This window comes from Somniosus microcephalus, chromosome 5 (genome assembly GCF_052327205.1).
Source record: "Somniosus microcephalus isolate GS21.2 chromosome 5, FLI_Smic_1.0, whole genome shotgun sequence".
NCBI lineage: Eukaryota > Metazoa > Chordata > Chondrichthyes > Squaliformes > Somniosidae > Somniosus > Somniosus microcephalus.
Window position 1 is genome coordinate 136,248,964 of NC_140991.1, and position 20,229 is coordinate 136,269,192.

General features: G+C 44.1%; 1 protein-coding gene across 3 annotated transcripts in view; it reads right to left on the reverse strand.

The window, feature by feature from the left end:
• Window positions 1–20,229, reverse strand: part of elp2 (elongator acetyltransferase complex subunit 2) — a 241,733-nt gene that overhangs the window by 89,993 nt on the left and 131,511 nt on the right. For all 3 annotated transcript variants that reach the window (XM_085988273.1, XM_085988272.1, XM_085988274.1), the window contains exon 17: window positions 6,795–6,867. In XM_085988273.1, coding sequence (XP_085844399.1) covers window positions 6,795–6,867 — 73 coding nt within the window. The remainder of the gene's footprint in view (window positions 1–6,794; window positions 6,868–20,229) is intronic.

Here is a 20,229-nt window from a genome sequence, read left to right on the forward strand (position 1 = left end):
CAACAAAGAAAAATCCTCGGAGATAAAAGTACACAAGTTTCTAATGTCCACCATATATTTTTAAGAGAATTATTAACAATGTGATAAAAAGAGTACAAATCCAATCAACACTGACCATCAGCAAAGAAAACCACTTTTTAAACACTTGAGCAGAGCCAACCAATCTGGACAGTGAACATGTTACTCAATTTAGAAAAGCTGCCTTGTGTTATAGAATACAAGGTGTTTTTGTGGTTTGGGGGGTGGTTTCTTGAGGGGTGAGACAAAGAAGTAAGATTTTGAAATCACCATGGAGGACAACTAAGTTAGGAAATGTTATACACTCTTTTCTCAATGTCAACGTCAATAACTTGGTTAGATATGGCATGGGTTAAATATCAGTGATGAATTCCCGCTGGCTATGTCACTCGAGTTTTTTAAATCAGCTTATAGATTTTAAGTCATTTACCTGATGGTTTATATATTGACCTGACCAAACTCAAAATGACAATGTAACCAACCAACATACTTTAAAAACAACTTGGGATAATCTGTGACAATTACAAATCAAGACAATATGAATGGGCGCAATCCAAGTGCAATTGCAAAAAGTTAGTTATGCTTCAGTTATTGTTTTGACATCTATGTGATGCGTAGAAACAAATATACAACAAGAAATTAGGGCTGAATTTTGCCGGCGCTCAGAGTGTGGGTTTGAAGGCGGGTCCACTGTCAAAATCAAAACGATTGACAGTGGGTTGAGAGCCCGCTCCGAACCCGCCTCCATGTAAGTTTCCAAAGTGTCGGGTCTGCGATTTCAGAACAAACCCGACACCAAGCGGCGGGGGAGGCATTGAAGATAGCCAGCCTATTTCTATTTTCCCACTTTTTTAACGAGGTTCACGTCGTTCGGAGATCACGTCAGGTAAGTATGTTGGGTTCTCTGTCTCTCCATTGCTGTGAATAGGTGGCCGCTGCAAAAGTGGTATGAAAGCTACCATTTCACAGCTGTTCACTTACCAATGTCAGAAGCTTGAGCCTTCAGGACTTGGAAGACACTTTTGAGCTTTATGCAGTTTGGAAGTGTTTGGAGTAAACCCTCTATCCACTGTCACCTCCTTGGGGCAACCTTTCTCACCATTGACAGATTGCTTCTGTCATCTCAACTTCAGCTGACATCTATTCCAGCAACATCGGTGTCCTTGAAAAAATCTCACCTTGGTCCTCAGAATCCCTCCACAATTAGCCCCAACATCACCAGGCACACCAACAACAGCACCAACCTTCTCCGCAATCACCTGATGCTGCACAGGACACAGGGCATCAGCACCCAAGCACATTGCTACCCGTGAGCCAGCGATGGCCTTAGCATGACCAGATTTACTTCACTTAACGCTGTACACCCTGGCTGCCACATGATGCGCCAGCTTGACACCACCCCACACCAGCACCATAAAGCATCCCTACAATGTCCAAGCCATTCCTTTCACACTCATCAAAATTGGGGGCGGGGGGGGGGGGGGGGCAGTGTTATGTCTCACCATTCACTGCAACTCACTAAGACACTTCCAAAGGTGAGCACAGATCTATCCAATAAGGTAAAGTGTTGAAAATATAGATTTCAATGTTTGACAACACATTAACAGAAAATTTACACGAACATTGCATAAGACACCCAAGTGCCTACCCTTGTGTGTTGTTAGTTGGTATGATTGCACTAGGATGAGGGTGAGTGTGAGGGGTGGCTACTGAGATGGGAAAGTGATAATGTAGATAGAGAGGGATGGGTGGAGGTGCAAGGTAAGTTGGTGTGAGTAACGATGTGCAGGGGTAGGGTGGGGAAGGCAGAGCGATGGGGATGTGATGAGAGGCACAGCAGGATGAGGTTGGGTGTGGATTTGTAGTAACATTTCGTGATCTACTGAGATCAGTGAAAGGTTTGTGCCACTGTAGCCTGGTCCTCCTGATGACATCCCTGCTTGTGCCCTCCTGTGCAATGTGCAACCAGGTTGCGTTAGTCTCCTGGGGAGGTCTTTTCCGCCCTTGGAAGGGAAGAGAACTCACTGCGTGCTGTGACTCCTTCCATAAGCATATGGAGGGAGTCATGCGGGAGCCTGGGTGCAGCCGTGCACCTTTGTGCAGTGCTTGTCAGTGTTTGCAGAACCGCAATGCTGCAGAACACTGACAGCACAACTGTCAAAATGAATGTGGCCACGGTCCCTTTAAGGAAACCGGCTGATGACCCATAATCAAATGACGTCATCAGACCCGCTTCCTTCTAATTGTCCGGGAACCTCGCAGGGCGGGCTTAACAAGCCCAATCAGGGGAAAATCCTTTTCACAGAACGGCTGGAGCCGGGAACGGGAGCGGGACCTGCCAATGACCTCTCCCGCCGCGATGGCGAAATCGTGGCCTTCGTCTCTATTCAAATGTCTTTTGCAAAATATAAATCACTAGTTGATCTCCAATGGCAATGCTTACAGGAAGTTGGAGAATATGTTGTCTGATAAATATCAGAGGATTATATGGTGTAATGGGGAAATGTGTAACGTTAAGAGGCAAACAAAAATAATAAATCAAATGAATATAAGCAGTTGAAAGTTAGGATATTATATATCAGAAGATTTTTATATAATTGTAAAGGTTTAGGAAAAAAGAGTCAAAATGAATGTGTGAAACATAGAGTGTAGAAAATGTATCTTTGATGTATACATTGGGTTGGGTTTTTGCGGTCAGCGGTGAACAAACAGTGCCAGGCATTCATTACACTTACCCACAGACGTTCTATGGGGTTTTGCACTGGAACTTGCTGAAATTAGCAAGCCATTTTGGCACAGCACCCTCTACAGGTGAACAGGTCAAGCAACTGCGTATCTCCTTAACCAATCAGATTGAAGTGGCGCGCAGAGTCAAAACCAGGAAGTGTCAGTTAGAATAGTTAATTCAATGTCAAATCTCCAATAATTAAAATCTGAAGGAATGAGACTCCACACTTGTAAAAGTTAATTTTCAGTGCCAGAGAGGTTGCTTGGCAGCAATTAAGACTTATCAAATCGTTAAAAATTTACTTACACTGGAGTGGACAAGCCTCAACCCTTTCTGGCGAGTTTAGTGTGCATCTATCATGTAAGTACAGCAACTTCACATGTTCCACGTGTTCCAATTCTGGCCTCTTGAACATCCCTGATTTTAAATCGCTCCACCACTGGCGGCCATGCCTTCAGCTGCCAAAGTCCCAAGCTCTGGAATTCCCTCCCTAAACTTCTCCGCCTCTCTTACCTCTCTTTCCTCCATTAAGATGCTCCTTAAAACCTACCTCTGCCATAATATCTCCTTATATCGCTCGGTGTCAAATTTTGTTTAATTACACTCCTGTGAACCGCCTTGTGATATTTTATTACATTAAAGGCGTTATATAAATACAAGTTGTTGTTGTTTCAATGCCGAGTCTCTCGGCGAGATGCTATTCTTGCGCAGCTTCTGGAGGAACAGGGCATCTCGAACCACTTGATTTCTGTGTTTAACTGCACACATGCAGTCGCCAGAAGTTGGTGTCTGATTTACACAGCGCTGATAGTCTCACCGTTATTTTTACCAAAATCCGGGCCATTGTAAAAGTATTTTTGTATAATGTGAATAAAGTATTAAGCAAAATTGGAATGTAGTTTCTTGTATATAAATTGTACTATAAATGTATTTTTATTAATTTTATAATTTGTCAGTTTCTTCAATGATTGAAATAAAAGTGTTAAATTGGAGAAGTGGCAGTCAGAGGGAGTAAGTTGAAGAATAATTGTTCAGTGTTGGGAGATATGAAACATTAGGGAAGGAAAAGAGGAAGAAACAGTTAGATTGTGTGGAGGTTGGTGTAGTGAGTGCAAAACTGATGGTGGCCAGTGAACAGCAAGTGTTGAAAAGTGTGAGAAGGAAAGTTAGGGGTTTGTGACAAATTAGTGGTAGTGAGGCAGAAGAGGTTACTGGCATGAGAGGGCGAGGGCAAGAGGAGTTACAATTAAGAGAATTTTGAGGGAAAAGTAGAGAGGAAAACATTTATAAGCAGTGGGCAGGGGTGTCAAGAGAGGTTTCATGATGCATAGATTTTTTAAAAAAGCAGAAAACCTGGAGCATGACTAAAAAGAGCAGTAATTTAAACAAGAAATTTTGCTCAATACTTTATGGACATTATACAAACATACACCTATGCCCCATTCTCTCTGTGGCTACTTCCACCCCTTCTGTGGTAGTCCATTACCCTCCATACCCACACCTTTGTAACAGCCACCCCCACCCCGCAAACCGTCGCCGAAATCCCTTCTGCAGCAGCCATCCATTCCCCTTCGTTTTTGCTCCCTGCCCCTCCCATATAATGGGAGAGTGTGTATTGGGACTGATTTAAATGATCACCTTGAAGTCTGAAACTTCTTGGAAATCAATGCCACCCTCTCAATTATAGTTAGCAACAACATAATCAAAAAAACAGGCCAATTGAGCGGGGACATGGCCTCAGGGTCTGAGGGGAAATGTGGATCCAAAGGGGGGTGACAGAACTAAGAGATGCAGCAAAGGAATTAAAACCAGCCCCTGGTGGAGCATGCTGAGTGGCAAGCTCACAAAGAAGCCAGATCAGCACAGAAGCAGTGGGGCAAGTGAGGGATTGCTACTCTGAAAATGGCAGTAGTTCACAAGAATGGCTACCTGGTGCAATGAGCCCCACTCCTGCAAATTACCCCAAGAACCTTCCTGTGAATAAAAACTAACAGAAGACCCAGTGTCCAGAAGGGTGTCGCATTCAAAATTCAGACAGGCAATGGATTTTTACAGTTGCAGTATTTGGGTAAGCAAATTGCAATTCATTTGATTATGAAAAGATATTGTGCCAGATTTTGCTGTCAAAATAATGGTGAGACTAATGGTGCTTGCCATTATTTATGCACAAATAATACAGCAACTTCAGGTCAAGTGCGGGTAAATGCCAATACCCAAAAGTTGCTGCACAAGTTGCGTCGCTCTGCCATTAGCTTTGTGTCAACGACATTTTGCTCACTGCCTCACCATTGAAATGCATTGAATGCCATGAAGTTGCTGTATTTGCAAGGTAGATACAAACTAAACTCACCACAGAAAGTTAAGTCTCGTCATTTCAAGCTTAAGTACCCTTTAAACGCCGTGATAATTGTAAATTACTGGTAATCAATCTCGCTGGCACTGAAAATTAACTATTACAAGTGTGGAGTCTCATTCCGTCAGGTATTAATGTTGTTGGAGATTTTAAAAACATCAATTTTTTTTTTAACAATTACTTTTCCTTTCTGTCTCTTTTTTTTCTCTCTCTTAATCCAATCTTTCTTTCCTCTCTTTATTTCTCTTTTTGTACCGGATTTGACATTGAATTCACCCACTCTAATTCACCCTCTCTCAGTCCTTGCACTGATAATTTCACAATCCTACAACCTGATTGGTTAAGGAGATACACAGTTGCTTTCCCTGTCCATTCAGGTCCCAGATGCCGTTTCCCTTGCTTTATCCACTCACACGTTCAGCAATTTGCCATACAAAAAATTAAGAAACTTAAGCATGCAAGGGCAAGGCTAACTACTGACAGACGCTGTTACATGCCCTGCTACAGCAAACTCTGGCTATTGGAAATCACAAAACAATAATTCAGGGTCACACTCATACAGTTCAATTAGAGGAAACCTATTGCTGCAGAGCCATACAGTGGTCAGGGTCTGTAAAGGCATGCAAAGATAATTCCCCAATTTACATAAGGAATTGATACTTTTGAACCCAACGGCAGGTGACAATTGTAAAAGCCTTTCATAGTGTCACAGGTACTGCAGGTAAATGTGGACAGTTTTAGAATGGAAAGACATAGGCCTAGAAATTCAGTGGGCCTTGCGCCCACTTAGCGCCTAAAGAGGTCTTTTGCGCCGGCGGGGTGGTAGCGCGGAAATTGAGTGCAGCGGTATTGGCGGCGGTAGCCGTTAGCGCTGCGCCGGGACCGATGACGCATTGGTGTGCGCGGTGGCCCGTAACGCCCCGAAACCGCGCCGATCCCCATATTTATTTGCGGCCGCCTCCTCCGAAGCGGGCACAAACAGCGACCAGAAAACGGGGCCATCCTGCTGCCATAGTGGGGCGCTTTAAAGCGGAAGGTGCGGCCAGCCGCTTTTTCGGCGGCCGCCTGCCCGCACCTCCTTCCCCGGCCTCCTCCACCCCCCCCGCGGCATTGCCGGCTGGTTTCCGTGGAGCCTGGCACTTCTCCGTTGTGCCGGGCTCTTTTGCCGGCACTCGCGATCGGGGCTCCGGCCGTTGCAGGCACCTCCCCCTTAAGAGAAGGAGGAGGCCTGCAGTACCGCAGCCTGCCGCACCGGGTGGCGCTGCGGCAACTAGCGCGCCGATATTAAGTTGCAGCGCCCCAAACGGAGGCGGGCACACCCTGGTATAGCGCCCGCTTCCGAATTGGGGCGCAGAAGACGAATATACGGCGTGCGCTAATGCCTCCCCGCCCAGCGCTAACTTTTGGGCGCGAGCGAGCTGGCCGCGCCCAAGTGAATTTCTAGGCCCAAGGCTTATCCAATTATTCTAAGATTGAATGTTGCTATCCACTCAGCCATTTTAATATGTAATAGATAGTGTCAGGAACAATTCTCAATACTAATTGTTAATTACTGATGAATCAAGAGAAACAGTTCTATCCACAGTAAAAGACACTACAGAACAAAATCAACTAAAAGTAGGCTGTTCACTCAATAATGTGGAATTTGTAATTACAATATGTATTTATTATCTTCCCAATATTATCACACAATACCTTACATGCTGAAGCCACCACAGTCGATGAGGTATTACAGGCAACACAGAATACTTCATAACCATGCCCATATCTATTGGAAAGAAAAAAGAAATTTGAGGCACTTTTAAAAAGAGGAAAAAGACATACTATAAAACCACAACACATCTGTAGTTAAATACTGAAAAAGAGGTAGTGATGTAGGTATTTCTCTCTCTCTCTTTGTTGGTGAAGAAACATAAAATGATGTAAAAAGTGTAACACTAGTGCTGTTGAACAGTTTCACAGTAAAAGGCATGCAACGTACCCTCACCTTTTAACCTGGTGACCATTCCATTGTGCTAATGCACAAATGTAAATAGAGAATAGCCAGCCAATTAAATAACAGCACAATAGCTGTGGGCTTCACTTCGCTGCAAATTGGAACATGTATGTTTATATCTCTGGTCACTACAGTCCATGTAACATGTAACCCAGCTTTTGTTCAGAAGTCTGTGAGAAACCAGTTCTAATTTTCTGATCTCATCTCCTGAAGTTGGAGCATGGTTCCGCAGGTGCCAACAGCACCCCCCACCTCGCCACCCCAGTATCTCAACCAACTGGCTATTCTTTGCACGCGCACACAGACACTTGCTAGCAAGGATCCATGGGCAGCAATTAGTAGTAGAAAGTCTGTCAAGCTTTCTTTTCCTCCCAGCTCTTCCCTTCCCCAGGGGTGTCAAGATCAGCTTCCTTTTATTGGCGAGATGCAAAAGACAGAAATTTTCTGAATGTAAAATTTTTAATGAAATCATTAACTTCGCAATCAAGTGGATGCACGCAGTGGTAATCAAGTAGGAAACAGAGATTACAAAACAATTTTAAAAAACACAAATAATAGATTGTAAAAATTGTAATTTGTAAAAGTATTGAAAGAAAAACAAAGGGAAAAAAGCACTGAATGGAGCAAGAAACAAACAACTGACAGAAAGCATCAGCCTAGACAGCACTACCAATCTAAAATATCTTCAATATGAAATACCTGAAAATATTCAGGAATAACAATGTAGTTTGGTAATTTTGGAAATCTATTTCTTCTATTTAATTCTCATGTAATAAACTATACAGATGAAATGCAAGTTTCATTATGCTGCAAGAAAATGGTCTAACTACTGTGTCTACTGCACTCACTACACTACTGTCCATCTGCCTGCAGTGTCCGTAACATGGGGCTTTGCAGCTATCAGTAATAGACGGCACTGGTAAAGGATTAAACAATTCCACGAACATTCTAGAAAGCTCATCCTTAGAACATCAATTTGTAAGCTAACTAAAAGCATATATAATTACATTCTTTTGTTCACCTTTAAAATTCAACAAAAACTAGCAGAGCCCATGAAAAACAGTAGGAACCAGATAGACTAGAACATACAGAAGTGAATTATGTCTTGGACATTTATTCCATCGAGTGCTGATGAGCTCATTTGTTTTCAGTGGTGTTCAGCTCCCTGCACCACTCAGCTATTTTATCAGGTGTTCAGGCTGATTGAGGCCCTTGTGTCACATATTTTGATGTGACCAGGTCAAATTAAAACGTTTAAACTTGGAACTAGCTAAAAATTGATTTTTTTTTTGCTAACCGATCAGGGACTGATTTTGTGCTACATATAAAAAGGGGAAAATTAAAAACCGAGTAATCAAGTAATAGTGCACAATAACAGTCAATAGAAAACAGAGTAAGGAATAGAGAATGGTGTAAAAGGAGACATTTTTACAACCTTTTAAATAAAATAGTACATTTTTATTTGTATATTATTCCAGCAATAAAGCTATTTCTGACACATGACTGGCATTATTACTGTAAATGCTCCATTCAGCATCACAACATAAGAGCTGAAGGGGGAAAAATTAGTTTGCTTTGTGCCTCCCGTTAGCGCCCGGGCGCGTCGCCGCTAACGCCTCCCACAAAATTCAGTGGGAGGCTAGCGGCGGCAGTAGTGCCCCGCTTCCGACGATGAAGTCATCACCATGCACAGAGCCCCGCTCGCGCCACGGCCACAAACTTTGCTCACGCCCCCTGACCTACCGCCGGACACTATGTCCGACAGGGTTAGGGTGCCGTGTTTGCGGGCGGGGCGGCACAAATTAAAGGGCAGGTGTCGGGCGTCCATTTTTTTTTGGGCCGCCTGCCAGCACCTGCCACCTTCCGCCTCCTCCTGCGGAGTGCCGGCCACAATCCGTCCTTTTGTTGGCACCCCGCTCCCCAATGGTCCAGCAGGGCCCCAGTGCCCCATGCGCTAGGCCCCTGCCCTGATCGTGGCGCTACGTGCAGCAGCGCCATGCACATCGGCACGTTGCACTGCTGTTCGGCCTGTAGTACTGCGGAGCTACATGCCGATGCGCATGGCGCTGCTGCATATAGCACTGCGATATTGAATGAGAGCGCCTTAAGAGGGAGGGGGATCGCTTCCAGTAGCGCCCTGCCTCCTGCTTGGGGCGCTACCATTCAATTTCCGGTGTGGGAGTGTTCGGGGCGCTAAAAGTAGCGCCCTGGCGAAGTTAGTGCCCCAAAGGGGGCGCGACCCAATTTCCCCCCCCCCAAAGTATTTTAATAAAATAGCCAGCCAGGGTACAGAGAACTCCTGAAACTAGGTCCCCACCTTATGACCAATCAGACGTAAAGAGGTCAGTATCAGAATATGGCAATAGAATATAGCAATTTTTGTTTTGTTTCCAGCACTATGGCAAAGCCGAGTAAAGACACCAATTTTGGAATAGCAAAAACTGCAGCACATATTTGTCGTTTCGCTGGGAAGCATGGCCTGCACATGCCTAAATCCAATTTCAATCACTTTACCAGCATTTACCAATTACCTGCTGTCGAACAAAAGCCCCATAGGAAATGTACAGTGCTGTCTATTTTGTGCGCTGCTTTTCCACCCACACAATAATGTAGCACAATGATCGAAAAATTTTCAGTGATTGTCAGCTTTTTGATTTACATGAAAAGCCTGATACAAATCTTCACATTCTCTCTGAGACACTTGTGCTCAATTAGAATCAATTTTATATTTTAAGGGGAAAAAACCTACAGGATTATTGTACCCAACATATATTTTGAGCAGTACGGCTGAAGGTGGAGAGTAGAAAAAACTCACATCCTGCCTCAACTCCAGCCACTTGACCCAGTTCTGTCAATACAGCAGGCTAGTAATCTAGGCAGAAAAGGCAACTCTATTGTAAAATAAGTGATCTACCAGGCTTCACTCATTTTCTACAGGCATTATAACATTTTCTTTCCTTTAGACAGGAGCCCACGCATATATTCCAATAATCCTACACAACATTTTGATTTATAAAAATGGAGATGCACTTTTGACAACCCTGTTCAAAATTATGGGGTAATTTCTACAGTAGGGAAGCGGACAATGCAAATTGGAAATTCAGACATACAGTGCCCATAATTGTCCGATCATTAATTAACCCTTAGATGCTCATTCCAAAAATTCAGAGTGCATAGAGAACACAGGGAAAATGACCAGAATGGTTTCCTCTCCATCCTCCCAGAGCTGCACATGAAAAATGGAGGCAAGGACTGACGTCACAGGAGATCAGGTAGGTGATTGGTTGGTGAGTATTACAGCTCTTTTGCTCTCTAGGTTAGGTAAGTGGATTAAATTTAGAGCTACTATAACTTCCTTGAATTAATAACTTAAACTAATTTAACTAATTAAAACTAAAAATTAACAGTAACAATAATCGTTTGAAGGAGGCGGAGGATAAATCGAGTGGGAGGTCCAGAGAGAGCACAGGCTGGAGCAGCAGTGGCAGCGAGGAGGCAGCGTACCTCCAGTGAAAACAACAACAAAAGCAACAACTGCAAAGCAGCTAACGTGACATCACAACCAGGGAAGGAGATGATTGGTGAGTAGCTGGTAAGTGTTTCTGGTTAATAGTCTATTAAGTAAAGGCATGGCAGGGCAGCTCAGTCCCGTGGAATGCACGTTCTGTGCCATGTGGGGACTCCAGGACACTTCAAGTGTCCTGGACAACCACATGTGCAGGAAGTGTTGTCAGCTGGAGGAGCTCGAGCTCCAGGTTTTGGAGCTTGAGCAGTAGCTGGCATCACTGCGGTGCATCCGTGAGGCTGAGAGCTTCATGGACAGCACGTTTCAGGAGGTGGTCACCCCGCAGATAAAGCGTGTGCAGGCAGAAAGGGAATAGGTGACTGCCAGACAGAAGAGGAGGACCAGGCAGGTAGTGCAGGAGTTCCGAGTGCATCTCGCTCTCCAACCAGTATTCGGTTCTGAGTACTGGTGAGGGCAATGTTTCCTCTGGGGAGTATAGCCAGAGCCAAGTCTGCGGCACCACGAGTGGCTCAGCTGTATGTGGGGGGAGGAAGAAGAGAGGGAAAGCAATAGTGGTAGGGGATTCGATAGTTAGGGGAGCATACAGGTGTTCCTGGTGCCAGGGTCAAGGATGTCACCGAGCAGCTGCAGAACATTCTGAGGGGGGAGGGTGAACATAAGAACATAAGAAATGGGAGCAGGAGTAGGCCAATCGGCCCCTCGAGCCTGCTCTGCCATTCAATAAGATCATGGCTGATCTGATCCTAACCGCCAATCTACTATCACAGAACCATCTCCTGAATCTAACAGAATTAGACACACGAAATAGGAGCAGGATCAGGCTACACGGCCCCTGGGCCCACTCCGCTACCCACAGGGCATGTCCGATCCGAACCTAGACTCATGTCCAAGTTCCTGCCCGCTCCCCGTAACCCTTAATTCCCTTTACTTCTAGGAAACTGTCTATTTCTGTTTTAAATTTATGTAATGATGTAGCTTCTACAGCTTTTTGGGGCAGCATATTCCATGGACCTACCACCCTCTGAGTGAAGTAGTTCCTCCTCATCTCAGTTTTGAAAGAGCAGCCCCTTATTCTAAGACTATGCCCCCTAGTTCTAGTTTCACCCATCATCGGGAACATCCTCCCCGCATCCACCCGATCCAACCCCCTCACAATCTTATATGTCTCAATAAGATCGCCTCTCATTCTTCTGAACTCCAATGAGTAGAGTCCCAATCTACTCAACCTCTCCTCATATGTCCATCCCCTCATCCCCGGGGTTAACCGAGTGAACCTTCTTTGTACTGACTCCAGAGCAAGTATGTCTTTTCTTAAGTATGGACACCAAAACTGTATGCAGTATTCCAGGTGCGGTCTCACCAATACCTTGTACAACTGAAGCAATACCTCCCTATTTTTATATTCTATCCCCCTAGCAATGAAAGCCAACATTCCATTGGCCTTCTTAATCACTTGCTGCACATGCATACTAACCTTTTGAGTTTCGTGCACCAGGACCCCCAGATCCCTTTGTACTTCAGTACTTTCAAGTTTCTTGCCATTAAGATAATAACTTGCTCTACGATTTTTCCTGCCAAAGTGCATAACCTCACACTTTCCAGTATTGTATTCCATCTGCCAAATCTCTGCCCACTTACTTAGCCTGTCTATGTCCCCTTGCAGGTTTTTTATGTCCTCCTCACTCACTACTTTCCCTCCCATCTTAGTATCATCTGCAAACTTTGATATGTTACACTTGGTCCCCTCCTCCAAATCGTTAATATAGGTTGTAAAGAGTTGGGGACCCAGCACTGACCCCTGCGGAACACCACTAGTTACTGATTGCCAGCCCGAGAATGAACCATTTATCCCAACTCTCTGCCTTCTGTTAGATAGCCAATCCTCTATCCATGCCAGAATATTACCCCCAATCCTGTGATTTTATATCTTAAGCAATAATCTTTTGTGTGGCACCTTGTCAAATGCCTTTTGGAAGTCTAAATACACTACGTCCACTGGTTCCCCTTTATCCACCCTATATGTTACTTCCTCAAAGAACTCCAGCAAATTTGTCAAACATGACTTCCCCTTCATAAAACCATGCTGACTTTGTCCTATTAAATTATGATTATCCAAATGTCCTGTTACTGTCTCCTTAATAATGGACTCCAAAATTTTACCTACCACAGATGTTAGGCTAACCGGTCTATAGTTTCCAGCCTTCTGTCTACTGCCCTTTTTAAATAAGGGTGTTACATTAGCAGTTTTCCAGTCTGCCGGGACCTTTGCTGAGTCCAGGGAGTTTTGGAAAATGATTACTAATGCATCCACAATCCCTACCACCACTTCCCTCAAGACCCTAAGATGTAAGCCATCAGGTCCAGGTGATTTATCCGCCTTGAGTCCCATTATTTTACCGAGTACCACTTCCTTAGTGATTTTGATCGTGTTTAGCTCCTCCCCCCCTATAGCCCCCTGTTTGTCCAGTGTTGAGATATTCTTAGTGTCCTCTACTGTAAAGACGGATATAAAATATTCAGTGTTTTTGCCATCTCCATATTTCCCACCATTAATTTCCCGGTCTCATCCTCTAAGGGACCAACATTTACTTTAGCCACCCTTTTTCTTTTTATATAACTATAAAAACTCTTACTATCTGTTTTTATATTTTTTGCTAATTTACTTTCATAATCTATCTTCCCTTTCTTAATCAATCTTTTTGTTATTTTTTGCTGTCTTTTAAAGTTTTCCCAATCCTCTATCCTCCCACTAGATTTGGCTACCTTATATGCCCTTGTTTTTAGTTGAATACTATCCTTAATTTCTTTACTTAGCCACGGATGGCTGTCTTTTCTTTTACACACTTTTCTTCTCAGTGGAAGATATATTTTTTGGAAGTTGTAAAATAACTCCTTAAATGTACACCACTGATCATGTATCGTCTTACCCTTTAATTTATTTTCCCAATCCACTCTACTCAATTCCGCTCTCATACCTTCATAGTCTCCTTTATTCAAGCTCAGCACGCTTGTTTGAGATCCAACCTTCTCACCCTCTAATTGAATATGGAATTCAACCATGTTATGGTCACTCATTCCAAGGGGATCCTTTACAAGGACATTTTTAATTAATCCTGTCTCGTTACACAGGACCAGATCTAAGGTTGCTTGCCCCCTGGTCGGTTCAGTTACATACTGCTCAAGAAACCCATCCCTAATACACTCAATGAACTCATCCTCAAGGCAGCCCTGCCCAATTTGATTTGTACAATTAATATGATAGTTAAAATCCCCCATAATTATAGATGTTCCCTTATTACAAGCCTCAACTATTTCCTGATTTATACTCCGTCCAACAGAGTTGCAACTGTTCGGAGGCCTATAGACTACGCCCACTAGTGTTTTTTTCCCCTTATTATTCCTTATCTCCACCCAAACTGTTTCATTATCCTGATCTTTTGACCCAATATCATTTCTCTGTATTACAGTGATTCCTTCCTTTATTAACATAGCCACCCCACCTCCCCTTCCTTCCTGCCTGTCCTTCCTGATCGTTAAATAACCTGGTATGTTTAATACCGAGGCATTCTTATGTTCTTATGTAAGTGTAGTAAACAAGGTAAGTGAGCTGCAGGCACAAATAGCCACATGGGAATATGATGTTGTGGCAATAACTGAGACCTGGCTCAAAAAAGGGCAGGGTTGGGTATTAAATATTCCTGGTTATAAAATGTTCAGGAAAGATAGGAGGTGGTGTGGCAGTATTGGTCAAGGAGAATGTTACAGTGCTGGAGAGGGAGGATGTCCTGGAGGGATCAAGGACAGAATCTCTATGGCTAGAGTTAAGAAATAATAGGGGTGCCATTACACTACTAGGTGTACTCTATAGACCACGAAATAGTGGGAAAGATATGGAGGAGCCAATTTGCGGAGAAATTACAGAGGTGCAAGAACTACAGAGCAGTAATAATGGGGGACTTCAACTATCCTAATATAGACTGGGATCGGAATAGTGTAAAGGGCAGAGAAGGGGAAGAATTTCTGACGAGTTCAGGAGAACTTTCCTGATCTGTATGTTTCCGGCCCGAAGAGGGAGGAGGCATTGCTGGATCTGGTTCTGGGGAATGAGGTAGATCAAATGGAGCAAGTGTCAGTTGGTGAACATTTAGGGAACAGTGATCATAGTATCATAAGGTTTAGATTAGCTATGGAAAAGGACAGGGAGCAAACTAGAGTAAAAATGTTTAACTGGGGGAAGGCCAATTTCAGTGGGATGAGAACAGATCTGGTCCGGGTAAACTGGAAACAAAGATTGGCAGGCAAAACTGTAACAGAACAATGGGCTGCCTTTAAAGAAGAAATAGTTCAGGTACATTTGAGGCACATTCCCACTTGGGGGAAAGGCAGGGCAACTAAAGTCAGAGCTCCCTGGATGACGTATAACAGATGTCAGGTTGCAAATACATCCGAGAATCAGACTATATATAGAAAGGTCAGAGGAGGAGTGAAAAAGAAAATAAGAGGGGCAAAGAGAGGGTATGAGAATAGAATGGCAGTCAACATAAAAGGTAATCCAAAAGTCTTCCATAGGCATATAAATAGTAAAAGGGTAGTAAGAGGAGGGGTGGGACCGATTAGGGACCAAAAAGGAGACCTATGCCTGGAGGCAGAGGGTATGGCTGAGGTACTAAACAAGTACTTTGCATCTGTCTTCACCAAGGAAGAGGATGCTGCCATAGACATAGTAATGGAGGAGGTAGTGGAGATACTTGATAGGATAAAAATTGATAAAGAGCAGGTATTAGAAAGGCTGTACAAAGTAGATAAGTCAGCAGGAGCGGATGGGATGCATCCTAGGTTGCTGAGGGAATTGAGGGAGGAAATCGCGGAGGTACTGGCTATAATATTCCAATCCTCCCTCGATACGGAGGTGGTTCCAGAGGACTGGAGGATTGCAAATGTTACACCATTGTTCAAAAAGGGTATAAAGATAAACCCAGCAACTACAGTCCAGTCAGTTTGACCTCAGTAGTGGGGAAGCTTTTAGAAACAGTAAACTGGTTCGGCCCCAACTGGAGTACTGTGTCCAATTCTGGGCACCACACTTTAGGAAGGATGTGAAGGCCTTAGAGAGGTGCGAGAATCGGCGGGAATCGCGGGCTGAGTGGCTGTATAAAGGCTCCCGAGACCCAGGTAAGGCCTCAGTGCAAGAATCGGCGGGAATCGCGGGCTGAGCGGCTGTATAAAGGCTCCCGAGACCCAGGTAAGGCCTCAGTGCAAGAATCGGCGGGAATCGCGGGCTGAGCGGCTGTATAAAGGCTCCAGAGACCCAGGTAGGTTTACCAATCTCCAGTCTCGGACCTCAGAAGGAAGGAGAGAGGTAAAAAGTAATCCAAGTGTGACGTCACCAGAAAGCGGGTAAGTGATTGGTTGGTGAGTATTTCTCTCTTTTTTAAGCTTAAACTCTGTGGTTTATAGTTTCTAAGGTGCGATATTCATCATCTAGAATCGGGGCAGAGGGTAATTAAGATTAATATTAATAAATTTAATTAATTACATAGAATGGGAGATCAGGTGATGTGTTGCTGCTGCAATATGTGGGACACCATTGATGCTCACGGTGATCACATTTGCAGTAAGTGTTGGCTGCTCGAGGAATTCCGGCTCCGTGTTGAAGAGCTGGAGTCCGAGCTTCAAACACTGAGACACATCAGGGAGGGGGAGAGTTACCTGGACTCTGTGTATCACGAGGTATTCACACCAATTAGATTAACTAATTCAGATGTAGTCCGTGGCCAGGGTCAGGATGGTGTGACTAGAAGTGAGGCAGGTACGGGGATCCAGGAGGTAGTGCTGGAGGAGCCGCAGCCCTTGCTCTTGTCCAACAGGTTTGAGGCTCTTACTCCCTGTGAGGATGGGAACGGGGACTGCGGGGAGGATGAGCAACCCGGCCACAGCACCGTGGAGTGGGGGGCCATTCAAGTGGGGGGAGATAAAAGAAATGTTGTAGTGGTAGGGGATAGTATAGTTAGGGGGATAGATAGAGTTCTTTGCAGCCGAGAGCGAGAGTCCCGAAGGCTGTGTTGCCTGCCCGGTGCCAGGGTTAAGGACATCTCCTCTGGGCTGGAGAGAAACTTGGAGTGGGAGGGGTAGGATCCAGTTGTCGTGGTCCATGTTGGTACCAACGACATAGATAGGACGAGGAAGGAGGTTCTGCTGAGGGAGTTTGAGCAGCTAGGGGCCAAATTAAAAAGCAGAACCACAAGGGTAATAATCTCTGGATTACTACCTGAGCCACGTGCAAATTTGGCTAGGGTAAATAAAATTAGAGAGTTAAATGCGTGGCTCAAAGACTGGTGTGGGAGAAATGGGTTTTGCTTCCTGGGACACTGGCATCGGTACTGGAACAGGAGAGAGCTGTTCCGTTGGGACAGACTTCACTTGGCCAGTGCTGGGACTAGAGTACTGGCGAATCGAATAACTAGGGCTGTAGAGAGGGCTTTAAACTAATTAGTGGGGGGGAGGTTTTAAGAGAGCGAAAAATAAAAATGACAGCGGAGAAGGCAATAGAGCAAGGTAGCAGTGGGGGAATTAAAAACCAGAGCGTGCCAGGAAGGGACAGAATGTATAATGATAAAGGTAAAGTAGTAAAAGGGGTAAAAGCAGGAATAAATTGTCAGAAAACATATTTGAAAGTTCTTTATCTGAATGCACGCAGCATTCGTAACAAAATTGACAAGTTGACGGTACAAATAACTACACATGGGTATGATCTGGTGGCCATTACGGAAACATGGCTGCAAGATAATCATGACTGGGAACTAAACATACAAGGGTATTTGACAATTAGGAAGGACAGACAGGAAGGAAAGGGAGGTGGGGTTGCTATGTTGATCAAGGATGGAATCACTGCAATAGTCAGGAATGATATTGGGTCAAAGGATCAGGATAGTGAAATAGTTTGGGTGGAGATAAGGAATAATAAGGGGAAAAAGTCACTAGTGGGCGTAGTCTATAGGCCTCCTAACAGTTGCTACTCTGTTGGTCGGAGTATAAATCAGGAAATAGTTGGGGCTTGTAATAAGGGAACAGCTATAATCATGGGGGATTTTAACTTTCATATTGACTGGACTAATCAAATTGGGCATGGCAGCCTTGAAGAAGAGTTCATAGAGTGTATTAGGGACGGGTTCCTTGAGCAGTATGTAACTGAACCAACCAGGGGGCAGGCAATCTTAGATCTGGTCCTGTGTAATGAGACAGGATTAATAAAAAATGTCCTAGTAAAGGATCCCCTTGGAATGAGTGACCACAATATGGTTGAATTCCAAATTCAGTTTGAGGATGAGAGAGTTGGATCTCAAACCAGCGTACTGAGCTTAAATAAAGGAGACTATGAAGGTATGAGAGTAGAATTGACTAAAGTGGCCTGGGAAAACAGATTAAAGTGTAAGACGGTACAAGAGCAGTGGTCTACATTCAAGGAGATATTTCACATCTTTCAAGATAAATATATTCCACTGAGGAAAAAGGGGAATAAAAGAAAAGACAGCCATCCATGGCTTAGTAAAGTAATAAAGGATAGTATCCGACTGAAAACAAGGGCATATAAATTAGCCCAATCTAGTGGGAGGAAAGAAGATTGGGAAGCATTTAAAAGCCAGCAAACAATAACTAAAAGGTTAATTAAGAAAGGGAAGATAGATTATGAAAGTAAACTAGCAAAAAATATAAAAACAGATAGCAAGAGTTTCTACAGCTATATAAAAAGAAAAAGGGTGGCTAAAGTGAACGTTGGTCCCTTAGAGGATGGGACCGGGAAACTAGTGGTGGGGAACATGGAGATGGCAAAGACGCTGAACAAATATTTTGTATCAGTCTTTACAGTAGAGGACACTAAAAATATCCCAACACTGGACAAACAGGGGGCAATGGGGGGGGGGGGGGGGGGGGGCGGAGGAGCTAAACACGATCAAAATCACTAAGGAGATGGTACTCAGTAAAATAATGGGACTTAAGGCGGATAAATCCCCCGGACCTGATGGCCTACATCCTAGGGTCTTGAGAGAAGTGGCGGTAGGGATGGTGGATGCATTGGTGATTATTTTCCAGAACTCCCTGGACTGAGGAAACGGCCCGGCAGATTGGAAAACTGCTAATGTAACACCCTTATTTAAGAAGGGAAGTAGACAAAAAGCTGGAAACTATAGACCAGTTAGCCTAACATCTGTGGTTGGCAAAATGTTGGAGTCCATTATTAAGGAAACAGTAACAGAGCATTTGGATAAACATAATTTAATAGGACAGAGTCAGCATGGTTTTATGAAGGGGAAGTCATGTTTGACAAATTTGCTCGAATTCTTTGAGGATGTAACATACAGGGTGGATAAAGGGGAACCAGTGGATGTAGTGTATTTGGACTTCCAAAAGGCATTTGACAAGGTGCCACACAAAAGATTACTGATCAAGATAAGAAATCATGGGATTGGGGGTAATATACTGGCATGGGTGGAAGATTGGCTATCTAACAGAAAACAAAGAGTTGGGATAAATGGTTCATTCTCGGGCTGGCAATCAGCAACTAGTGGTATTCCGCAGGGGTCAGTGCTGGGACCCCAACTCTTTACAATCTATATTAATGATTTGGAGGAAGGGACCGAGTGCAACATATCCAATTTTGCCGACGATACAAAGATGGGAGGACATAAAAAACCTGCAAAAGGACATAGACAGGCTAAGTGAGTGGGCAGAGATTTGGCAGATGCAATATAATGTTGGAAAGTGTGAGGTTATGCACTTTGGCAGAAAAAAATCAAAGAGCAAGTTATTATCTAAATGGAGAGAAACTGCAAAGTGCTACAGTACAAAAGGGATCTGGGGGTCCTGGTGCATGAAACACAAAAAGTTAGTATGCAGGTGCAGCAAGTGATCAGGAAGGCCAATGGAATCTTGGCTTTTATTGCGAGGGGGATGGAGTATAAAAACAGGGAAGTCTTGCTCCAGTTATACAGGGTATTGGTGAGGCCACACCTGGAATACTGCATGCAGTTTTGGTTTCCATATTTAAGAAAAGATATACTTGCCCTCGAGGCGGTTCAGAGAAGGTTCACTCAGTTGATTCCGGAGATGAGGGGGTTGACGTATGAGGAAAGGCTGAGTAGGTTGGGACTCTACTCATTGGAGTTCAGAAGAATGAGAGGCGATCTTATCGAAACATATAAGATTGTGAGGGGGCTTGATCGGGTGGATGCGGTGAGGATGTTTCCACTGATGGGTGAGACTAGAACTAGGGGGCATAATCTAAGAATAAGGGGCTGCCCTTTCAAAACTGAGATGAGGAGAAACTTCTTCACTCAGAGGGTAGTAAATCTATGGAATTTGCTACCCCAGAGAGCTGCGGAAGCTGCAACATTAAATAAATTTAAAATGGAGATAGACAGTTTCCTAGCAGATAAGGGAATTAGGGGTTACGGGGAGAGGGCAGGGAAGTGGACGTGAGTCTAGATTCGGATCAGTCATGATCCTATTGAATGGCGGAGCAGGCCCGAGGGGCCATATGGCCTACTCCTACTCCTGCTCCTACTTCTTATGTTCTTATGTTCTTATAAAAGATTTACGAGAATGATTCC